At 37.2% G+C, this 21,868-nt stretch overlaps 1 protein-coding gene and 1 non-coding gene across 4 annotated transcripts in view; both read left to right on the top strand.

Annotated features, from left to right (window-relative positions):
- Window positions 1–21,868, top strand: part of TBC1D5 (TBC1 domain family member 5) — a 287,567-nt gene that overhangs the window by 238,415 nt on the left and 27,284 nt on the right. For 2 of the 3 annotated variants that reach the window (XM_027881829.1, XM_027881828.1), the window contains 2 exons: window positions 2,549–2,608; window positions 7,489–7,652. In XM_027881829.1, coding sequence (XP_027737630.1) covers window positions 2,549–2,608; window positions 7,489–7,652 — 224 coding nt within the window. The remainder of the gene's footprint in view (window positions 1–2,548; window positions 2,609–7,488; window positions 7,653–21,868) is intronic. The other variant, XM_027881830.1, reaches the window with a different exon arrangement.
- On the top strand, window positions 21,364–21,437 carry TRNAD-AUC. Its single transcript has one exon. It is a non-coding gene; the product is annotated as a tRNA-Asp (tRNA).

Consider the following 21,868-nt stretch of genomic DNA (forward strand, 5'->3'; position numbering starts at 1 on the left):
ACAGGCTAAAAAACCTTTTGAAGCACAATGCAGATGCCTTTGTATACAGCTCAGCACCATATCCATCATAAATGCAAAAGTAAGTCTTTTCAGTTCTGTGGGGAAGACCAGTATCACCACCTAAAGAAAGAGATGTACAGCATCTCCAGTGAATGAGGGCACTTCCCACAGCTACAAGAAGCTGCTGGTAGTTTCATCCCAGGCTTTAGGATTTAGAAGCTCTCATTCCACTTGTGTTTGTGCTGAACTTTTTACATGCCTTTTTAGCTTCTGCTTTTTTTCTAGCACTGGATTCTGTTGTAGCTTTTGAGTATGTAAATGCTATTTGGCATGGTTTGGAAATATAAGGTTCCCAAGTTACTAACTAGCTGTCCCTAATTGTCTTATGTTCTTGTTCTTCACTGTGTTTTCAGCTCTACTCAACCTCCCGGAGCTTGGTTATTTAGCTGAAGTAGGCAGAGGCATGGATTTAGGATTTAAATTGATAGACATTTGCACTTCCAGTTGATCTAACACTCACAGATGCTCAGTTGGACAGTATAACAGGTGGAAGTGCTGTAAATCTAACAGGAATCAAGCCATAACTCATCCTTTTTTTCTCATGTTGTATTGGTCCTTTTAGGTTTTGAATGCTCAAGTAGTGCTGACAATTTATATTAATATGTAGAGAGTTAGAAATATGAAGAGATTAAATTAATCTACTTTTTTTTTTTAAGTGTGAAGAAGTCCTTGGTAACAAAATATCTTGCAGGACTGGCAAAATAATTTTATCCCAATTTTAACAGCTCTGTTTAGACAGAATTACCACTCACAAACCCACAGCAGTGACAGGTATCATTCGTGCTGCTGTACTCCAGATGAGGGATGGTTGGTTTACATAATCAGTTGAAATTATTTCTCATTACAAACTTTTGATACTTGCTGAATTTCTGTCAGAAAAAAATGGATATAATTTAAATAATGTAAATGAAAAACAGGAGACTGAGAGGAAAAAAAAAATCACATAATTGCAAGCCTGTAATTCTAGATGAGTCTTCAGCATTACAAATCACAGTTACACGAAGTATCCAGACACCTAATTGGAAATTCAGTTCCTCCTAATAATGTATTAATCCCATTCAGCCTGTCCTCAGCACAGAAGAAGATCGGGTATCATTGCTGATTACTTATGCAAGGTAGACTGCTAACAGAAAAGGAATTCTTTTGATCATGCACATTGAAGTAATTCACTGGCACAAAAGTTGAATTCAAATTTTGACTTCATTGGATTATCAGTTGAATTTGTTATTTTGAAAGGGAAAAATATTGATAATGGAAAAATATGGAAAAAAACCAGAATTGTTACCCTTTGTGTTCCACTGGATGCTTGATCATTCAGAAACTGGACACTCTTTAATTACCAAATGGCAAGGTATTGCCAGAAAAAAAAAGCATTTCTCTTTCACTTCTTCCCTGATAGTGCCAGATACTGTTTTTCTTCTAGGTCCTTTCATGATGAAACCCAAGAGGCTTTTGATTTGAATGAAGTCATCTATCGCAAGATAGATGACCAGTTTGAAGAATAAGTTCTGCCAAAACTGTTATCAGCAATTAAAAGAGTTATCAGGCTACTGTTTGTTTTTATGAGTTGATACTATTGTGGTATTTGTTGTAAAACAAACAGAACTTCCATGGTCAACAAATATGCCCTAAACACATGATCTCCCTATTTAGAATTATTTATTAACTGTCTCTAGAAAATGAGTATGCTTTTTTAGAAGGATAAAGAAATTGTCCTTACTGATAGCAGAACTGAGTAAAAATTACAGGAATAAAAACACAGATTGACAAATGCAATTTTTTTCCATTTTAAAAAACATATAAATATACATATTCTTAGGAAATTATGAAATTTTGTTGGCAATAAGGATACAAATTCTGGGTTCCTTAGTACAAGAGAGACATGGAGCTCATGGAGCAAGTCCAGTGGGGGGCTACAAAGAGAACATTTGGGAACTGGAGCACTTCCCTTACAAAGAAAGGCTGAGGGAGCTGAAACTGTTTAGCCTGGAGAAGAGAAAAGCAGAGAGGGAACCTCATCAATGTGTATTAAGTATCTGAAGAGACAGTGCCAAGTGGATGGAGAGAGGTGCTTCTTGGTGCCAAGCAATAGGACACGAGGCAATGGGCAGAAACTGATGCACAGGAAGGTCCACCTGAACACAAGGAAGAACTTCTTTGCTGTGAGGGTGACAAACACTGGAACAGATGGCCCAGAGAGGTTGTGGAGTCTCCCTCACTGGAGATGCTCAAAAGAGTAATCCTGGGTAATGTGCTCTAGAGGACCCAGCTTGAGCAGGGGGCTTGGACCACGTGACATCCACCGGTCCCTTCCAACCTCAGCCATTCTCTCTGATGGTCCCAAATAGCAAAATGACCCCGTCAGTGTTCAAGTACCAGCAACAAAATGGTTTTGATTGTTTGTTCAAAGCAGGGTCCTCCGGCTGCACCCCCCGAAGCTGCGGCTCTCGCCCGGCGGGCCCCGCTAACGCTGTTGTTTGTTTGCCAGGCGAGGCGGGCGAGGCGGCGCCGCCGGGGCCGGCGCAGCAGCTCCCCCCGACCCTCACAGGTAGGCCCCGGGGCGGCGAGGCGGCCGCGATCACTGCCATTGTCCGTCCACCGAGCGGCACTGTTGTGTAGGGAGAGAGCGGCAGCCCCGCTGCATCCCTCCTGGGCCTGCTGCCTGCCTGTCTGTGTCCCTTCACTTCCGTCCGCTGCGCGCCAGCATCTGTCTGCATTACAAATCGCTGTGTGCTTGTACTTTGTAGCCCATTTCACACTCTGGCCTGGGGGGCGATTCCACCATCAGTGTCCCTCTCAGCTGCATTACATCCCTCTTTGTTATGTTTGAGGCGGGTATTTTGAGCCGTGAGTCTACTCTAACGCACTTGTCCGACAAGGAGCTTACTTACATGCCTTGGTTGAAATAAAAAGCATATGGATTTGTGCGATGAGATGGTTTGAATGAATTTCAAAAGTACTGGAAGCCTTTGTTCCAAATTCACTGTAGGAGGAAAAGGGAAACTAATTTATCTGAAAAGTTTTATAATACTCATCTCATTCTTTTTGCAAATTTTAATACCCTACATCCTGACTATGGCAAATAGATGAGCTGATCTGAATGGTTTTGAATTATATATAGTGCCGCACTTCTGTTCTTGGTATTCTTGTCCTTGCTCTCCTTATAACTATGAAAACTATTCTTTTTCTCTGTAGGGGCCAAACAGAATGAGTCATCAGTTTCTTATATGCCTTTTGTGCATCTTCCTTTGATTTTTTCATATAGTTTAGTAGGGACCTCCAAAGTTCATGGTTATCTCCCCCATAACTTACTCAAACTTAGTAAGTCCTGAAGCCCACTTTCGTTGCAAGTCTTCTCCATGCCTCTCGACACCTTTAACTGTATTATAAGGTTTTGTTACTGATCACATTACATTTAAATTTTCCTTCTTGTCACTCCACCCTCTGCCCTTCAATACCAACAGATCTGTCCCTTTTGCCACTACAACTCTGTAGTTTTCCAAATGGTTTTGAGGCAGAGCATTTGTGACTCTTGGGTCATCCCCAGGATCATTAGCAACTGGCAAGTAGTGAGCCACTTAGAAGCCAGCACATGGACATAACGTTGCTTCTTTTTGCCTCAGAAATGGATGTATTTTTAGTGTATGAAATCCTATGCATCGTTACTGTGAACTATTTATGCATTTTAGCGTGCACATATATATTTTTGAGACATCCTACACAGTAAAGTGTTCTAACTACTGCGTGTGTCAGGGATCCTTAGATATTTGTTCTGTGTGTTTCATAAGCACGTATTTGATTTCGAAGCTTTTGGGGTTTCTTCAGCCTGTGTTGTATAAGTATTAAGACCTTCTGGTATATGCTCAGAGATGTTCAGAGATTAGATTTCTCTAATCTTCTTTTAAGGAGGCATAATGTATTCATCTGAGATTGACAGAATGAGTAGATTTTTTTTTTCTTTTGAGGAATAATCCTAAATTAGGAACTCTATCAAATTACCTTCTTGCGAAGCTGTTGAGTGAGAAGAATGTACCATGCTGCTTATTAAGAAAGATGTAGGATCAGTAAGACACACAATAGAGAAGGTACAAATGGCATTTGTGTCATTCTCTGAAGATCCTGAAATCTCTGCATTGGTGTTACAGTGTTATTTCCAAAGTTAAATAAGGACTGGTAATGCCTCAGAAGTTGGTGCATACATAATACATCTGAGGGACTTCAGAAGCAGTATGTTGACTCAGTTAAATGTTCTTACAGCAGCTTCACTTAACCGTTGGACTCGGTGATCCTTGTGGGTCCCTTCCAACTCAGAATATTCTGTGATTCATTAAACAGAACTCTATGTTGGGGAAATCATAGGTGACGTTTTTGGTTTGGGTTTTTTTACATTAAGGAAAACAGCTTTCTTATTTACAGTTGTAAAAATGTTGACTCCTCTAGATATTAGAAAAACCTATTAAAATCCAAGAATTCTGCTTTATGACTTGCAACGCACTGTAATTATTCATAACTGCTGTTCTTGCTTAATTCTTAATCACATCCTCCAATAATCCATGTCACAGCACTGTTCATGGGATTGGATTCAGAATAAAAAATTAGTGTTTCCTAATGATAACTTCCCCATATTTTCTTATTCATGCAGAAGAATCAGGTGCATCCTAACCTTTCTTCTTACTTGGGTATAAAACATACAGGTATAGTATTTTTATGACCTCTGGTTCTGTATCTTGTATTGCTCTTATTTTTCACATTCATTATGTATATTTTTAGGCCATAAAGCCAGATTGTTCAAAGCTCTTGCTGTTAGTTGAGCAAATTCCCTTTTAGGACAGTTGTATGTCCCATCCACAAAAACTTGTTTGGTTATGTAAGTAGTTGCATATTTTGTCCCTCTAAACTGTGACCCATCTTTTGAAGTGTAGCTGTTTGCAGTGGCCATGAGGACAGTTCTCTGTGTTCTCAATTTCCTATTATATTTTGGCCATTTTTTTTGTTAGAGCTGAAAGACAGAATTTAGGAAAAAAATCTTTACCAATTTTTCCATTGTTTTACCAAGCTGTATTATTTCACGTGTTTGGATTCCTCAAATATATTTAAGGTATTCTTCTCTTAATATTATCTGTGAGTTTTTATCACATAATCTGCTTATTTGCAAGTTGAAGTGGGTTAACTGCAGGCCGTGCAGTGAAGAGTATGTGGAAAATACACATTGCTCATTTTTTAACTGTTTTTTGATTTTTTTAAATCTTGATCCTATGTGGAAGATATCTTCTTCTTACTAGGTTTGGAAAAAGAGGCTGTTTAGTCTGATTTATACATAATAAATATTTTTTCATTAACTTTACTCTGTCCACTGAATAGATTTTTTTGTGTGTGTGTTTAGTGTTTTTGTTGGCTGCTCTGACTAAACTGTATGAATTGCTTTTATAAATGCTTTATTTGCTAAAATATGTGATTCCATCTGTTCCAAGACTATTTTTAGTTTACCTACTGCAGAACCACACTTCCATTATAAATTGCCACTATGAAATGCATAAAAAGTCTCCTTCTTACATAAAGGCGACTGTAAGGATAATGGTGTTGCCAAGTGACATGGTTTTATCCTAAAATTAGAAATCTTCTAAAAACTTCCTTGTGACTAGATTATTTCTGCTGTTTGTAATGCAGTGTTTTCTCCTTTTGCATCTGTAGAACTAGTTACAAAATACCTGATTAATGCATATCCCATTTCTTTATAAAATGTGAAAGCAAAAGGTGAGTTCAGCCTCCATCTCCTGCACTTTTAAGAAAGCTGTTCAGGCTAAGTGGTAGGTAGTAAGTGACTGGAGGAGGGCTGGGAAGAAGCAGAAAAATGCAGTTGAATGGACTTGGTGAGAAGCAGAGAATATATAAGGAAAGAAGAATAAGGAAGTTGAAGGAGAAGAGGCAATGTGGAGGGATCTGAAGAAGAGGAGGGGACAGACAGGAAGGTCCACAGAAGCATGAGAAGCAGGACAAAAAAATAGGAGCATAATGGGAGAAGTGATTAGAATAAGGCAAAAAAGAATGAAGGAGAAGGTGGGAAGCAGTTTATATGACAGTTTTCTTCTAGAAAATGTTGAGAATATTAAACCCAGATCCTTTCTTGGGTTTTGTCCCTTTTAGGCTGTTTGTGATAAATATGTGATGGTTTATTCTTTGCTAGTTCAATCTCTGCACTTAACAGTCTTTTTCAAAGAGGATATTTCAAATAAATCTGTATTTATTACCTTAGGAAAATGTGAATGATTTAGTTGCAGAGGATCATGTTTGATGCTTTAGACGGTAGCATGAAAGCACACCAGAAACAAAGGAAAGGAGAAAGGGAGAACATAAACAGATTCACCAGAATAGCTGTCAAACCAGAGACAGGAAGAATTCTTGAGCATTAGTTTTATGTGGTATTTAACTTTTCTACAGAATAGAAAACTCTAGCATTTCATTGAATCACTCTAGCTTGACTTCATCATACATACGATAGAAAGATTTTTTAAAACTAGCATCTGTCCTAGAGCAAAATTTTCATAATGAAAGTTAATGAAAACTGAAACACTGGTTTGTTTTTTTTTCTTCTAATGGAAACAAAAATTTAATTTGAATATTTAAAAATACTTTGTGGGCCTCAATTGGAAGAAATGGTCCTTCTCAAAGATTGCCTGACTGCATACATTGTCATGGTGAACCACCCCAGGCTTCTACTCAGATGTCTTTGCTATGTCAGCGAACAATGCTAGATTCTTTTTAAAATGACAATAAGTAAATATTGAGTAAACTTCATCAAAATGTCTTCTAGGTGGAGATGGCCTTAAAATTTCATGCATGAGAGCTTACATTCTTCCCCAAACGTGACTTACTTTTTTGTGCTGTAGATCTTCAGTGTCCAACCATTATTGGAATATGAAGTTCTTGTTCTTAGCCTTCTTTGCCAAGTTTCATGGTTTATTTGTTGAGAGAAAAAAACTATTTCCATTGTAGTGTTGATGAGATCAGACTTTTTTTACTATGAAATGGTACTTTGCTCATGCCTCAGGAAGGTCTTTGGTCTGTGGATATAATGGGGATATATGCTGAGATGGTATTTATATATACATGCATGTATATATATAGTGTAGTGCATATATACATATATAAGCGTATATATATACACACACATATATATATGCTTCATAGTGTGTGTTTGTGCATATATCTATGTATACATTGAGATTTTGTAGTCTTCTCTCATACAAAAATGAAAGTTCCATGTAAGAACAGTCCTTCAGTCTCTCAGTGCATGCTAACACACTTCAACATTTCATTCTGTGTTATCTCTGAATCTTGGTGAATGTCAGTTAAGACAAGGAGGTATTTACAGGGAAAAGAGACTGCCCACTGATTAACTCTTTTTATTATTTTATACTTGCTTTACAGGCCAAAGTTCAAAAAACATCAGTTCATCTCCAAGCATAGAGAGCTTGTCTGGAGGACGTGAATTTACAGGATCTCCACCTTTGTCTGCATCAAAAAAGGATTCCTTTTTCAGCACCATCTCCCGCTCTCGTTCCCAAAGCAAAACTATGAGCAGAAAAGAGTCGGTGGGTTCTTTTAATTTTTTTAAACTATTTTAATGCCATCACTTGTTAGAGACACTTCATCACTTGTTAGAGATACTCATTTCTCCCATGCATTGAGCACTTGCACTTGGAAGTGTTTCCCTAAACACACATTAATGGCCAAAGCAGAAATAAGCTATTTCAACCATTTCTGTTGAGTGACATCTCCATTATGGCTTCCATCCCATAATCCTACCTGAAATGAAACTGTGAAAGCGCCTGTTTGTTGCCTCTGAGAAAGAGGAGAGAAGTCCTGTAAGTTTATTTGCTTTGTTAGACTTTTAATTTACTAGTCCTGAAGTTAATAAACAGTTCAGTGGGAAGCTTGAATGCTCAGCAGATCCAAACATGTCCATCTGTTGTCCCTGAAATTCCTTAATACATCAGAGGGTTCCCAGTGTCTATGGCATCTGTAGTCTGCAGTCACAGTTCTATTTCTTGCACAGCTCTGACCTTCCATTTGGTCACAAGAAGCTAATATTTAAACAGGTTGTTCTCATCCAAGAAAATCAGCTCTTATCATGGGTATGTTCCAAAGAAATTCTCATCCTAGCAAAGATATTTTAGGAGCACGACTTTGATAAACATCATATGCCGTGGAGCACAAGGATTCCTGTTTTTTCTGTATACACATTTCCCTTTGTCTCTCTACTGATTAGAAAACTGTTATGTTGTAGGTGTAACAAGTTCTATTTTTTGTAAGGTGAAGGCATGGTGGTTCTCTCCATTCTTTTTTCATAAATGTCTGCCCATATAACTTCCTATTGATTTCAGTAAATAGGAATTGTAATAGCCAAATTTCAATGTTGCAGCATTCTTCAGGTATTCAGAGCTAAATATTGCACAGAAATTTAATCTGAACATCTAAGCATTTTTTATTTTAAACAGCAGGATCTTTATTAATAGTCACATCATGTTTTCAATTTGATATTCAAAATGTTCTAATGAAATGCACAACTATGTGCAACTTTGTTCAGTTTTTGTTCATGAATGAGAGTGTTTAATTCTTGTTCCAAATGTTTTAATGTTGTCTAAAGACAAGCTGTGTTTTGTGGTTAGTCAGCACGAAGCTATAATTTTGGTTTGTGACCATTTTAAACATGTTGAATGTAATTTAAAGCTAAAACAACAACTTAATATCTCTCTGCTTGTCCACACAAGTTGAAGAAAAATAAATATACCAGTATTGAACTTTTCTTTTTATGTGGTTATGAGATCTGTATCCAGCTTTTTGCAACTTTTATCCAGGCCAGAACTTGGTCTTCTCCTTAGTTCTCTAATAGGAGACAGGAGATTTTGCCATTATAATATTAATACTCAATTAAAATCCATTAATGATTAATGTGATTTTCAGGTAAATACTTTCCCAAAATCAGAATATTAATGTTTTCATCAAGAATTCTGGACAAAAAAAATATTCATTGGAACAGATTTGTTATCCTTATGATAATTTTCAGTGGATTAGTAATCATAATACACAAAGCAGGGCATAAATTTTCAAAAGAATTCTTTGAACTGTAATATGTAATTTATATTTAAGCATTTTATGATTAAATAGCTAGAAAAGGGTTCAGGCTACCAAAATCTGTTTTCTTGTGTTCAGTTTTTGACTGACCTTTAATATCGGAAAATTGAATTTGTAGCAGATCCAAGAGGAAAAGGTTTGTTTAAGTCTGTTCTCTATTGCTCAAGACAGTGTTTGGTTTTTGTTTTCCTGTAAATTTCATGATACCTTGTTTTCCATGTAGAGTAGAAAATCCCATAGTCCTTCTTGAAATCCCAAAATAGCTGCATCAGAATTCTCCAGTCTTACAGTTTCTTCATTTACAGCTGTTTTTTGGAGGCAGAATGCTTGAAAACATAATGTTTCACATCTTTGATTTAGCAAATTGAACTGGTTTACATTTTTAATTTAATAATTATACAGATTATGTTGTTAGGTATTGGGGAAATTACCTTCCTTGGAATATTGCCATGCATCAATTTCTTTATAAAAAGGTGTTTTTAAATCAGTTAACTCTTGGTGCAACAGGTGAAAGAGGATCCATTTTCTCTTCATCCCTGTGTTTCTAATTAATGGCCTTTCCAAGCAAAGTGAAAATGCAGTACATCCATAAAATCACGTTCTTCAGCGTGGAGTTTAAAAAAGTGATTTTCACAGACCCAGAGGGCATTACTGTAACAGTGTCTTGGGATGAACAGGAATGTCATTGTCATGGATCACACCTGAAGTATTGTGTCCAGGGGTGGGCTCCCCATTACAAGAGAGACATAGACATACTGGAAAAAGTCCAGCAAAAGACCGTAAAGTTGATGAAAGAACTGGAGCATCTCTCCTACAAGGAAAGCCTGAGAGAGCTGGGAATGTTCAGCCTAGAAAAGAGAAGGCTCAGAGGAGATCTCATCAATGTGTATTGAAGGGAGGACAGAGCCAGGCTCTCAGTGGTGCCCAGGGACAAGACCAGAGGCAATGGGCACAAACAGAAACACAGGAGGCTTTGTATGAACATCAGGAAACATTTTTTGGTCTGAGAGTGACTGAGCATTGGCACAGGTTGCCCAGGCAGGTTGTGGATTCTCCATCCTTGGAGATATTCAGAAGCCATCTGGACATAATCCTGAGCAGCCACCCATGTTAGGTGGCCCTTCTTGAGCGGGGAGTTGGGCAAGATGAACTTCTGAGGTCCCTTCCTACATCAGCCATTCTGGGATTCTGTGAGAGGGTAAGCTTAAATGTGACATGTCTAAATTCTTTCTTTCCTAAAGCCAGTCCAACAAGTTGGACTTTCTCTGTGAGAGTTGTGATCAAAATTGATATTTAACTTGATTCATTGCCTCCAGGAATAGGATGTATCCATTTCTCATACTAACAACTTCCTAAGGTAGTAACATTTGGGTCATATTTATTCTTCTACATATTTTTACCCCTCAAATGCAAAGACCAGTGGAGTGACTTTTTTACTTCTGTTGTCAGAAACAGATGTCCCCTCTTATTTACTTAAGGAACTGAATCTACAGCCTAAGGGCTGAATGCACAATATCAGATCGTGTTTTGGCAGCCCGTGGCATCCTGGTGTTTTTCACATTACTGTTGAGTGACACTCAGCTCTGTGTTAACATGAGGTCCACCAAATGTGTTTGAAAGTGTTTTGTGCTCAGCACTGAGATGGTGCCCTACCCCTTTGTATCCCTTATGGCTTTCTGACAGGAATAACTTAAGTTGCAGTTTCTGGAGCTGTCTTCCCAGAAAACAGCATGGGAGTTTTTAATCTGTAATGCACTCTAGTGCCTGCTATCTTCTGGCTGGGTCAGCCTTGCTGGAATAAAGTCCTAGAAAATTTCATTTCATAGCTTGCCTACTACCCTCTCCTCTTCCACAGAATTGGGAAATAGGGGGAATTTGTGGTCCATTTATTTCTCATTATGTTTTGTTTACCTCTCCATCAACCATTAAAGACAGTCTACCCCTCTCTTTAACAAATAGCAAAGTTGCTTAGACGTTGATTCTGGCAAATATGGTTGGCTGCTCCCAGTTTCTGGCTGAATATTCCGTAAATAGCTTTCAGGCATAGAGATGTGCCAGAGAGGAAACTTTTGAGCCAAACAATACAAACATTTTTAAAACTTCCACTAAAAGAACCCCACAGGAAAAGATGGGTTTGACCGAAAAGAAAGTTTTAATTTGGAGAAACTGTATTTTTATTAAGTAAATTTCTACATAAAAGGTTTCAAGTTAAGAAAAATCAAGTTATCCATTTGGAAAATACTCTAGTTAAAAATTTTCCAAGAAGGAAACATTTCTAAGGAAAATTTGTAGCACTTTATTTTCTTTACTAAAATAATTGACAAACATGACCAATCAGAATCCTCATTTCTTAGCAAGAATATCCTGAACAAAAGTGTCATGCATCATGCTGGTTGTGATTGCGCAGACTTTTTAATTAAATCAAATTTGACAACATATGCTATTGTCCCCACAAGCATGTATAAACAACTGTTACTGTCTGTGATTTACATAGCTAGTCTGACTGATTTGGAGTTAGTTATGAGTACCCCCACAGGTTAGAAAATTAAGGTATGGCATTATTTTCAATTAAATAGGCAGGCGTCTGCTTTACTGATCTAGGAACCTGATTTTAAGCATTAAACTTGACAGTTCTGCTCAAGGAGAAGTGGTATACAAAACCCAGAGAGATAATAAAATAAATACTCAACAACCACACCAAAAAAATCATGTGTGCAAAAATTCCTTTAAGAAAGAGCATGCATTTTGTACATGGTACACATCTTGGAGTTGTTTTTTGTTCCCATAGATGTTTTCACTGACTGTATTATTAAAATCTCTTTAAAATGTTTTAAGCAAAATGCCTGTCAGTTCATACTTACCAATGCCAAATATTTATTTGGAAATACAAATGCAGTGATGAAATGTCCTCTTTTAGTTAGGCATCATAAAATGTGCCCAGAATAAGTTAGTCTGTGTACAGCAGCCAATTCTTTGATCAGTGTGTTGGATTTTTTAGCCTAAAGTTAAAGACCTTGATTCCTCACTTCCATTGAGTTAAACAAACTTTAGTTCCTTAATGTTTAACTGCTGTTAATACTGGAGGACATATGTCTTCCTTATTCTGATGTGGCAGGACAATTCAGACACCTGAAAAATGCAATTTATTTAATACTTCAGTACTTGTCTAATTTTAGGGTTAGATGAATAGAATATTAAATTTCAGATGCTGACAGGTCACGTGAACAGAGTTAGTAGAAAAACCTCTGAGATATTTGGAAAGTGTGATTCTTTTCTTGGTTGCCTTCCTTAGGCTCACACAACATCCTGTAACTCAAATGAAAGAGCTGGAAACAGTACAAGAAAAAATAAGTTGCCTTTTATAGTTTTTATTAGAAATACTTGCAAGTTTCTTATAATTTGGTAAAAAGACAGCTGTATGCATGAGTGGCAGCTTTGAATCCTAAAGCTCCTTATCTTTTTTGGAGTGATTCATTTCAGGGAAAATAAACTGTACTGTGATAAAAACGGGAAGTTAATTGCTTAGAAAAAAAAGATGAATAAAACCCCAAGTGGCTCTGCAGTGCTTTTTCTGTCATATTACGAGCAATAAACATGTATACAGAGCAGATCTGTGGGGCCATTTGGAAGATTTTAAAAATGTCAGTGCAAACTGTTATCTTTCTCTGGTACCAAAGATTCAGATACGTGCAGCTGAATAGAACTTGCCATAACTTCTGCACAGAAGCAAATTAGAATGATACCACTTGAAAGAAGGCAGTAAGGACTTCAAACATTTCTGGGCAGCCCTGTGAAACTGTCAGGAAGAATTTAAAAATTACCAAAATCATGAATTAATGAGACCAACAGCAGTGTTTACAAAAGAATCAAAGTGACTTAAGAGACAAGAAGTGTGATGCAATCGTGTTACCATCAGCAGGTACAGGACTTGCTCTGTGCGTCCTCTTTCCATACAGTAATGATGAAGTTAATGTTTCAGCATCCCAGTGGCAAAGACAAACATATCTGAGGATCTGTGTTGATAGTCTGACCTGCCCCTTTTTCCTTTTCAGTAGAAATCTCATCTCTTCATCCTGCTCTTTTAAGATAACACCACAAAATTACTGTCCATTTCTGTGCAGAACTGAGATACCTGCACCGAACTCATAACAAAAAAATGGATGTGGATGAGAAGCATCTCTCTAAATCAAGCAATTGTTTTAGTTGGGGATTTTTTTAAGCAGAAAAGGTTTCAGTGTTTGGAAGATGTTTTTCCCACTGAAATAGATTGTGGGTATGTGTTTAATAGCTTGATTCTTATTTTTGTCTGTGTTTTGTTAAATCAAACAATTACCAATAACATCAAGACTTATCCTTCTGTTATTTTAACAATGTAGTATAAATGGTGTATATTTACAGTCCCTTCATAATCATTATACTTAAGTTTTACCCTCCTTAAGCTCCAAACAATGTAATCAAAAATTCTGAAAGCCCTAAATAAATTATCCTGCTCTGATCTGCATCCTTAGTCATGTTAGAAATCATAGAAAAGGTCAAATACCTCCAGCCTGACCAGAGGAAGATTTAACAAAACCATTTTGCAACTGATGCTTTAAAATATTTTAAATGAGTATGAGTTTAACAAAGGGTGTACTTTGAGAGTCCTTCATAAAGGACTGCTTGTATGTTGAGCTGTGTGTATATTAAAAATCTCATTCAGGCAGCAAAATGAAGAAGCATAATTACATAAGTACCTCACACCTAATCAACTGTTCCAGTAAGATCCAACCAAATACTGCATGAACTTTATTCATTGTGGAATATCTATGTATTAATAATTCCATCTCCATACCAAATCCTTATGCACTCAAGAGTACTTACCACATTGTTTCAGAGAGCTCGAAAATCATAGAATGGTGAGGTTATTTCCCCAGCTCACATTTTTCTTATATTTGCCACAGTGGACTTATGCAGTCCTAAAGGCTGTCAATGTGTGTACCAGATAGGCAGAAAACCCATCAGAAGTGATAATGGAGTAATGGAGTAAATGGGATTCTTGATCACCTATGTGTTTATTTATAACTATTTCCAAAATACTTGCAGTCATACTATCTAAATTAATATATCAGTTTTATTATTTATGAAGAAGTATTCCAGTATTCTTAAGTCAACAATCTCAACAGCAGCACTGAGGGAAACCTTTTATCAGAATTTCTGTTCAAAGGGATAATTTCTAGTACCCTACAGCTCTTTCTGTTCTCATCTATTCACTTACAAAGTGAATTACTGCCTATTTTCTCAATTGTTCACTGCCTAGCCATCCACAGTCACTTATGCACAGCCTTTTGCATTCCATGGATTTTGCAGATTTTTATGGTTTTTATTATGGCAGTCCCACAGTGCAGTGCCAGCAGTGGACTTGTGCAGTCAGCAGGTAGATAAGTCTCCCGGGTCCTGTGTCTGCTTGCAGAAGAGGTTTCTTTCCATCCCTCCTTTCTTTGTCTCCAGGCAGGAGCTTTCTCCATCAGTCATATTTATCCTACTCCATCTTCCCGGTAAGGAAAAATTGTGTGGGCATAGAAGTGGAGTTTTTTTAAGAGAAAAATGCACCCAGATCAGATGAAAACAAGTCCTGCTCATGCTTCATTAGTACAGTTGCTGGTTTCTAGCTCTGCAACAGTGAGGCTTGTGCACCTGGAAGCTGTTCCAATAATAGATTTGACAGTGGGAGCTGCTTTGGAAAGTTTCCAAGCCCATGGTCCTTTGCCACTAATATCTCCAGGCAAGGTGGAATGTGGCAAACTAAGCTGATTCCAACAGCGCGACACTGGCAAATTGACTTTGAACTGTTTAAGATGGAAATTCAGCAGCAGGACCTGGTGTTTAGAAGCTGTTAGCCAGAGCTTCAGCTATTTTCAGGATTTTAATTGAAAAGAAATGTATCTGTCATGGGGTAAGATCTTCTGAGGCACCATCTTTCATTTTCTTCCAAATTTCTGTATATTTTTAGCTTTGTTTTTAGAGACAATAAATCAAATAAATGGATAATCATACATCAATACAATAAAAAACATATTTTGCCTCAAATTCACTAATCTTAATAGAGCTTATAAATAAATATGGATTATAAATAAATTTTGTTTATTTATAAATAATAAATGAACATATAAGCTCCTAAAATTAGGAGACAAGGAAGAGAAACAGAGTTATTCTAGTTTGGAAGAAGAGGAAAAATAGTTTAAAACAAATTTCTGTTTCTTACATTTCAGAAAAGCTACAGATACATAATGCTATCAAATACACATGTATATGTATTTCACCCATCTTCAAATCTATAGAGTATGAAAGCCATAATTTTTCTTGCATTTAGAAAGTGTGGGTCTCCTCAACAAATGTTAACTCTAGAATGGCTGTTGGAAGAAAGTTCCTTGGTCGTTGGTTATTCTGAATCTGAGTTGCAGCCCCTTTCAGTTTTGTTGGGGCTTGTTGTCTGTCCTGAGCAGGATGTTAAGTACAGAAGGGCTGATATTCTTATTCATTTAATCTTTTGCTAATAATCTGTTGGTTCTGTTTATATGTGCATAGCTTGGACAAGCACTGTGAGATGCCGTTCCTCACTGTGTTGTTACTGACAGCACACAGAGGAAGTAAGGATTGTACTAATGCCCAAAAATATGTGCCTTTGCAGGTGAATGCCTTCTAGCATTTTAATTTATTGCCAAATTTGTCTTGGTCTCATCCTAGCTGAACATTTTTATTTGTATTATAAAATTCCTTTCTTGTCTTTGATACTTGTTTTCAATCACGGCCCTCTGAACCAAGTTTTTTTTTTTTTTGCAGTGTTGATACATAACCTGATTTAGCTTGGCTCCTAGAAGTCACAGTGGATATTTTTTTGACCTTTCTTACACTTTTAATTTTATTTCCTTAATTTTTCTCAGTCCCATTTCCCCCAGGGGGCTGTCACAGACATACATTCACTAATGATTCTGCAGTGGCAGTTCTGTTTCAGGTTCTAAAACAGGTACTTATTCTTCTGAATTTACTTCTTTGAGCAGAAGAGGATGCATTGTACCTGAAACTTTGACAGCACTACATCTGGAACCTAGACTTCTATAATTACTCTTTGCATAATTCATTTGTGCTTACCCTGATGTCCTCTGGTGTATTTTGAGGTATACAGTACTACCAGAGAGCAAAATTGGAAAGCAACAGGTCAAAGTAATGATACAAGAGAGGAGAAAAGAGATTTAAAAACAAAAAGTATGATTCTGTAGGTTTTGTACTCCCCTTATCCTTCTTTAAGGTGGGCAACTACATCATAATTTATTGTTAATCTGGGAGAGGATCTCTTTGTGCTTTAAGGGTTCTAATTTAGAAAAGTACTGAAATAAGTATGTAACTATCAGTAAGTATGAGATCTGAGCAACTATACCTACTAGCACTACACAGTGAAATTAAGAGAAATTTTAAAGAAGAGAAAAGAAAAAAGGGAAGAAAGATATTCCTACTTAAGATACCTCATACAATCATGGTAAAGCAGTCTGAGTTAAAATGGTGAAAAAAAAAACATTAACAGGAGTTAAAATGGTATAAAATTAAAACATGGGTCACATTTACTGTGTATGCAGTCTAAAGGAACAAAATATATGGTTTTATAGGATTTATCTGAAAGTACTTAAATTGTACTTAAAGCGCTTAAAATGTTTAACATTGATGAGAGAATATTCAAAATGATAAAACACAGGCAGTTGTAAAGGTGTGAAGAACACAAAACATGAGTAAGGTATATTTGGAAATTTACTAGTGTGGGGATACTTCAGTTAGCACAGGGACGTAGAAATATTGACAGGAAGTAGTTCAGCACTGGAAATCAATACATAACCTCTCTTCTGGAGGAATTAGTATCTGAAGGCAGTATCTGAACTTCTTTATGTCCTCTCTGAGTAGTACATTAATATTTGACATAATTCCATTTTGTGCAAAAATTTTACAAGTACCAAAATTTTCAATGTAGAAATGGCAATATACATTCCACGCCTGACTTCGATGTGATTAGTGAACTTTTGTCTAATGATTTTTTAGCCCCTTCCACACAGAAGAAACTTCCTCTAAACATCTGCAAAGCAAATGCCTTGTGAAAACTCTCTTAAAATTCCACCTTCTCATCGACAACAGTTTGGCTTTACGCTGAAGCCATGTCTAGAAGACTGACTAATAAAGCCATATTGTTTCCATGTCCTCCCCATATGTGTGTCTGCAGCCATCTGTTGTCTCTTGGCTTACACTGTGAAGTCCTTTAGAGAAGCAGGATTTTTCTTTTTTGTTTGTACAGCACCAAGCAGAGCAAGTCCTTGATCCTGATGAGGGACCATGAGTTAAATAACAGATAAATTAGTAAATAAAATAAATTAAAATTTTGGGTAAAGTTCCACTGTATATAATTGATTGCTGAGAAACAGTGGTTTCTGGTTTAAATGTCAGCATATGCTGTAGACTATTCTGTGGCTGGCATAGAGCATAAAAAAATTATGGGGGTGTCAACCAACATTCAGCTGTCAGAGATTTAAGATTATAAGGTTAAATCTTATATTTAATTCTTAGATTAGAAAATTAAATAAATTCTCACAAAATGGCAACAGTAACCACTGCTTTTTTATCGAGGGAATTTTGCATTAAAATTTGCATTAAAATTTCATTAAAAAGGCAATTTATGCCATGCATCTGAATCTTCTTTGACATGTAAAATGCTACCAACATTCAAAAGGTATACTTTGTGTATAATTTATGAATAAAAACTTAAGTACTGGTAAGGCTCTTAGCAAGTCCTTGACTTCAGAATTTCCATGTATGTGTCATTTTTCCCATTATTTTCCTCTAAATGTTTTGATACCTCATCAAAATTATTTTCTAATTTGACCTGCCAATTTGCCAAGAGCTCAAGGGATATTTCCTTAGAGCTCTTACTATGAATACTGTAAGAACTGAAAAATGTGACTGGGCAAATTAATACTAAAAAAATCCAAAACACCTGTAGTTCAAGACATCCCTGATCTGTATAGCCTGGGAGAGTATTCTGGGTGGTACTGTTACAGGTGTATATCATGACACTCTCTTTTTCACTACACTTCATCCAATCCATCACTGACCAGCATCAGACAAGGAGTACTGGGCTGTTCCGCCAACACAGTTCTGTCACTTTTTCTGTTATGTTTTATTTTGCATCGTGATTGCTCAAACACCTTAAATACCTTTAAATACTCTTTTCTTTGAGGATAGTTTCTTTTTCGCTACATTTAGCGGTTGGTAGTGCTACCAAGTTAATTCCTGTTCAGGATTCAGATTTAAGATCAGTGGCGCTTTGTCGTTCTTAGTGTTCATGAGCGAAGAGGTTGGACATACACTGTTGTAAAACTTTGACAACAAAGCTTTCTCTTCCCTCAGTTTTCTACATGGATAAAACAAACAAAAGTACAATTTTTTCTTCCATTTTCTGAACAGTAAGTCTGAAAACTAAATGGTATTGTGAAAGAGTATACAGTCCTGATTTTCTGGGTTCATATTCTGTGTTTTCCATGCTTCTATGTTAAGCTACATGTCATGTATTTGGGAGAAAATTTGTTTAACCTGATAAAAACAATTTTGAGAAAGAGTGGTTTCTTCTAAAACTATATTTCTTCAGACCTTCACTTTTGAAGGTTTCCAAATTCCAGTGCCCTTACCAGTGTCCACAAACCTTATTGCAGCTTGTAAAGCGATGAGCTGTAAAAGGATAGGATTACAATGTCAAAAGTATAAAACTTTCTGTAATCTGTTCTTGAATGTGCTGACCACTTTCAGTTATTCACAGCTGTTTTTCTGGAACAGTAAAATTTGATGAAAAACGGGGCATGTTAGAGGCATTGCTGATTTCATTATGAGCTCAGGAGAGAAGGAAGGATATAAAAAATTTATTTCCATAGCTGTCTTTGTAAAGGTGAGAAGATAGATGAAAGGAAAGGTAATAAAAAGGGAAGAACAGGCTTTGGACAAATGAAGAGTACAGAACCATATAGACTAGGGAGAAGAAATAGCAAAGAAATGGCAAATAATTAATCATGAAGGAATTAGTTTTCATGGCAAAAGAAAAAAGAAAATGTAACAATGTAAGCAAAGTCCTGAATGGGGATAAGAAAAAAAACAAAAAACGAGAAACATAAATAGAAGTCACGTTTTTACAGATTCAGTCTTGCCAAAACCAGGAAAATAGTTGGAGATATGTATACAGAGGCACTCAAATAGAATCTTGCTTTGACTGAAGACATCAATTCTAGCCTGCTTTATATTTATATTGTTAGTGAAACGTAAATCTGGGTGGCATCAAAAATAAACTATTTCCTTTTCATTCTCGTGTTCAATTCAAAATGTTATTGGTTATCAGTAAGGTTATCTACCTCATCTGCAAGGTTGAAGGTGTGGAGAAGTATTTTGAAAACCCTGGGGCTGAATTTTCAGAAAGTACTGGTTTTCTGCGAGATTGTGTATGTCAGTTTGCGCATCTTGGTCTCCCATGTTTGATGTAGTGATTTATTTGATTTGCTGCTTGATTTGTTTTTCTTCTTTATAATGCAACTCCCAGTATTAGAAAATATTGAGCTTTTATGCATCATAGAACATGTTGTTCAGTAAGCTAACACTGATTTTTTATTTTGGTTAGTGTATTTTGTGATCAGCTGGTTAACTTCTGAGAGCTGTGCCTGAATGAGTTGAAATCGTCGTTTGCATGTTTCAGCTGTCCGATCAGCTGAAAGGTCGATTTCTTGACAGAACATAGACCATACTTGTTTTCTCTTATGTTTGGCCTATTTGGTGAATTTTTAGGTCTCTGTTCATCATGCATAAGAGAGATCAAATCAGCTCTGCTATTTGTACATAAAATAAAAGTGGTATCCAGGCTATTCGTTGTCTTAGCACAGTGAAACACAAAACTTTGCACTCAGAGGAAAGTACAATATATATTGTCTAGACAAGAACTGAGATTGTCTGCACAATGATGGCTATAAATGAGCTTTTTCATCTAATACTGCTAAAGAATTTGACTTTTGAATACTGGAAAAAAGTACTTTTTTCTGGGGGCCTTTGTGATTTTACTGCTTTACAGAACTATTTTAGAAAGGTTCTGTGAAAAGATTAGTCTTAGAAATGTTGATTAGAAGAGTCTTCTGCTCAAGCTGCTACTTGGAGCAGGACAATCACTAGCATCAGAACAGTTTAGTGACTTTAAATGAAACTACCACTTCTGTAAGTAGCCTCTTCCAGTGCTACACTGCTCTTCTAATGAAGAAAATTTTCCTAGTGACCAATTTGAACCTTCCAAGGGGCAGTTTTGGGCCACAGTTCCTTCTGTATCATCTGGGAAGAGCTTGACTGCCTCGTCTTTGTCACTCTGTGTAGTTGCAGGCTCTCAATAGATCCCCTTTGGGCTCTTCTTCACCAAAATAAACAAGCCTAGCTCCCTCAGCCTGTCCTCTATACCTGTAGCCTTCATTGTAGCCCTGCACTGAAACCTCTCCTGTTTCTCTATGTCCTTCTTGAACTGCAGGCCAAAAGCATTATTAAAGGTGAGAGCTCAAGAACATGAAGCAGAGGGGAGTAATGACTTTCTTGGATCTGCTGAACACATTCCTCATTATGTAGCCAGGCGCAACTGTTCACATTATTCATGATAAGAGAACTTTATTAGCTTGTGAACAGCTCAACAGCCACTGTAGCTTCCATATCCTTTTCAGCAGAACTGAGAGACAGTAAATTCCTTCCCCATCTGCACTGGTGCATTGGGTTTTTCTTTCCTCAGGTGCAGAATTTTGCACTTACTGAAATTTCTAAAACAGGAACCTCAGAAAGTTTTCTCTTGCCTAGGCTTCCAGCATGTCCTGGTGTTTGTGAATTGAGGTTCTTCCAGTCAGCACAGCAACCAAACCTCCCAGTTTTGCATCATCTGAAAATCTACTGGGGGTACATTCTGTCTCCTTATATGGGCTATTGGTGAAGATACAGAACAGTAGCTTCATAGCAGTCCATTGTTACTGTGCTCATTTCCAAACACCAACTAGACATCAAGACATTGACTCTCGTCTTTAAGCTTGGGGTTCTGAACAATTTTCAGCCCATGTACAGTCTTTTCATTCAGGCTGTACTTCTTCATAGGGAGCTCCTGGTGGTCTAGTGGTTAAGGACGCGGCGCTATCACCGCAGAGACCCGGGTTCGATTCCCGGTCGGGGCCACTCCCCGGGCAGATGGAGCTCGTTAGCCCTGTAAGGCAATCCATCTACATCCTGAGGACCTCGCCACCACCGTCCAAGCTCGCTTGGCCCCGGCAGATGAACCCCAGGATTAAAGGGTGGGCTCAGTTTCACGCACACTGTGTCTCACCTAAAAAATCCAATGCGCAGGCTGGAAGGTGGAAAGACCTTCCCTGGTTCTTTGTTCGCAAAGACTGGCCATTATTACTTCTTCATACTATAAATGACAATGCTTTTGGAAACAAGTGTCAAAAGCCTAACTAAAGTAAAAATACATGGCATTCACTTCTCTCCGTTCATCTGCATGCCCAGTCATTTCATCATAGCAGGCAACCAGATTGGTCAAGCATGATTTGCTCTTGGTAAATCCTTGTTGACTTTTCTTGATTATTGTCTTATCCTTTACATGTTG

This window comes from Empidonax traillii, unplaced genomic scaffold (genome assembly GCF_003031625.1).
Source record: "Empidonax traillii isolate 1590-97213 ecotype Southwest subspecies unplaced genomic scaffold, ASM303162v1 scaffold96:size1206935, whole genome shotgun sequence".
NCBI lineage: Eukaryota > Metazoa > Chordata > Aves > Passeriformes > Tyrannidae > Empidonax > Empidonax traillii.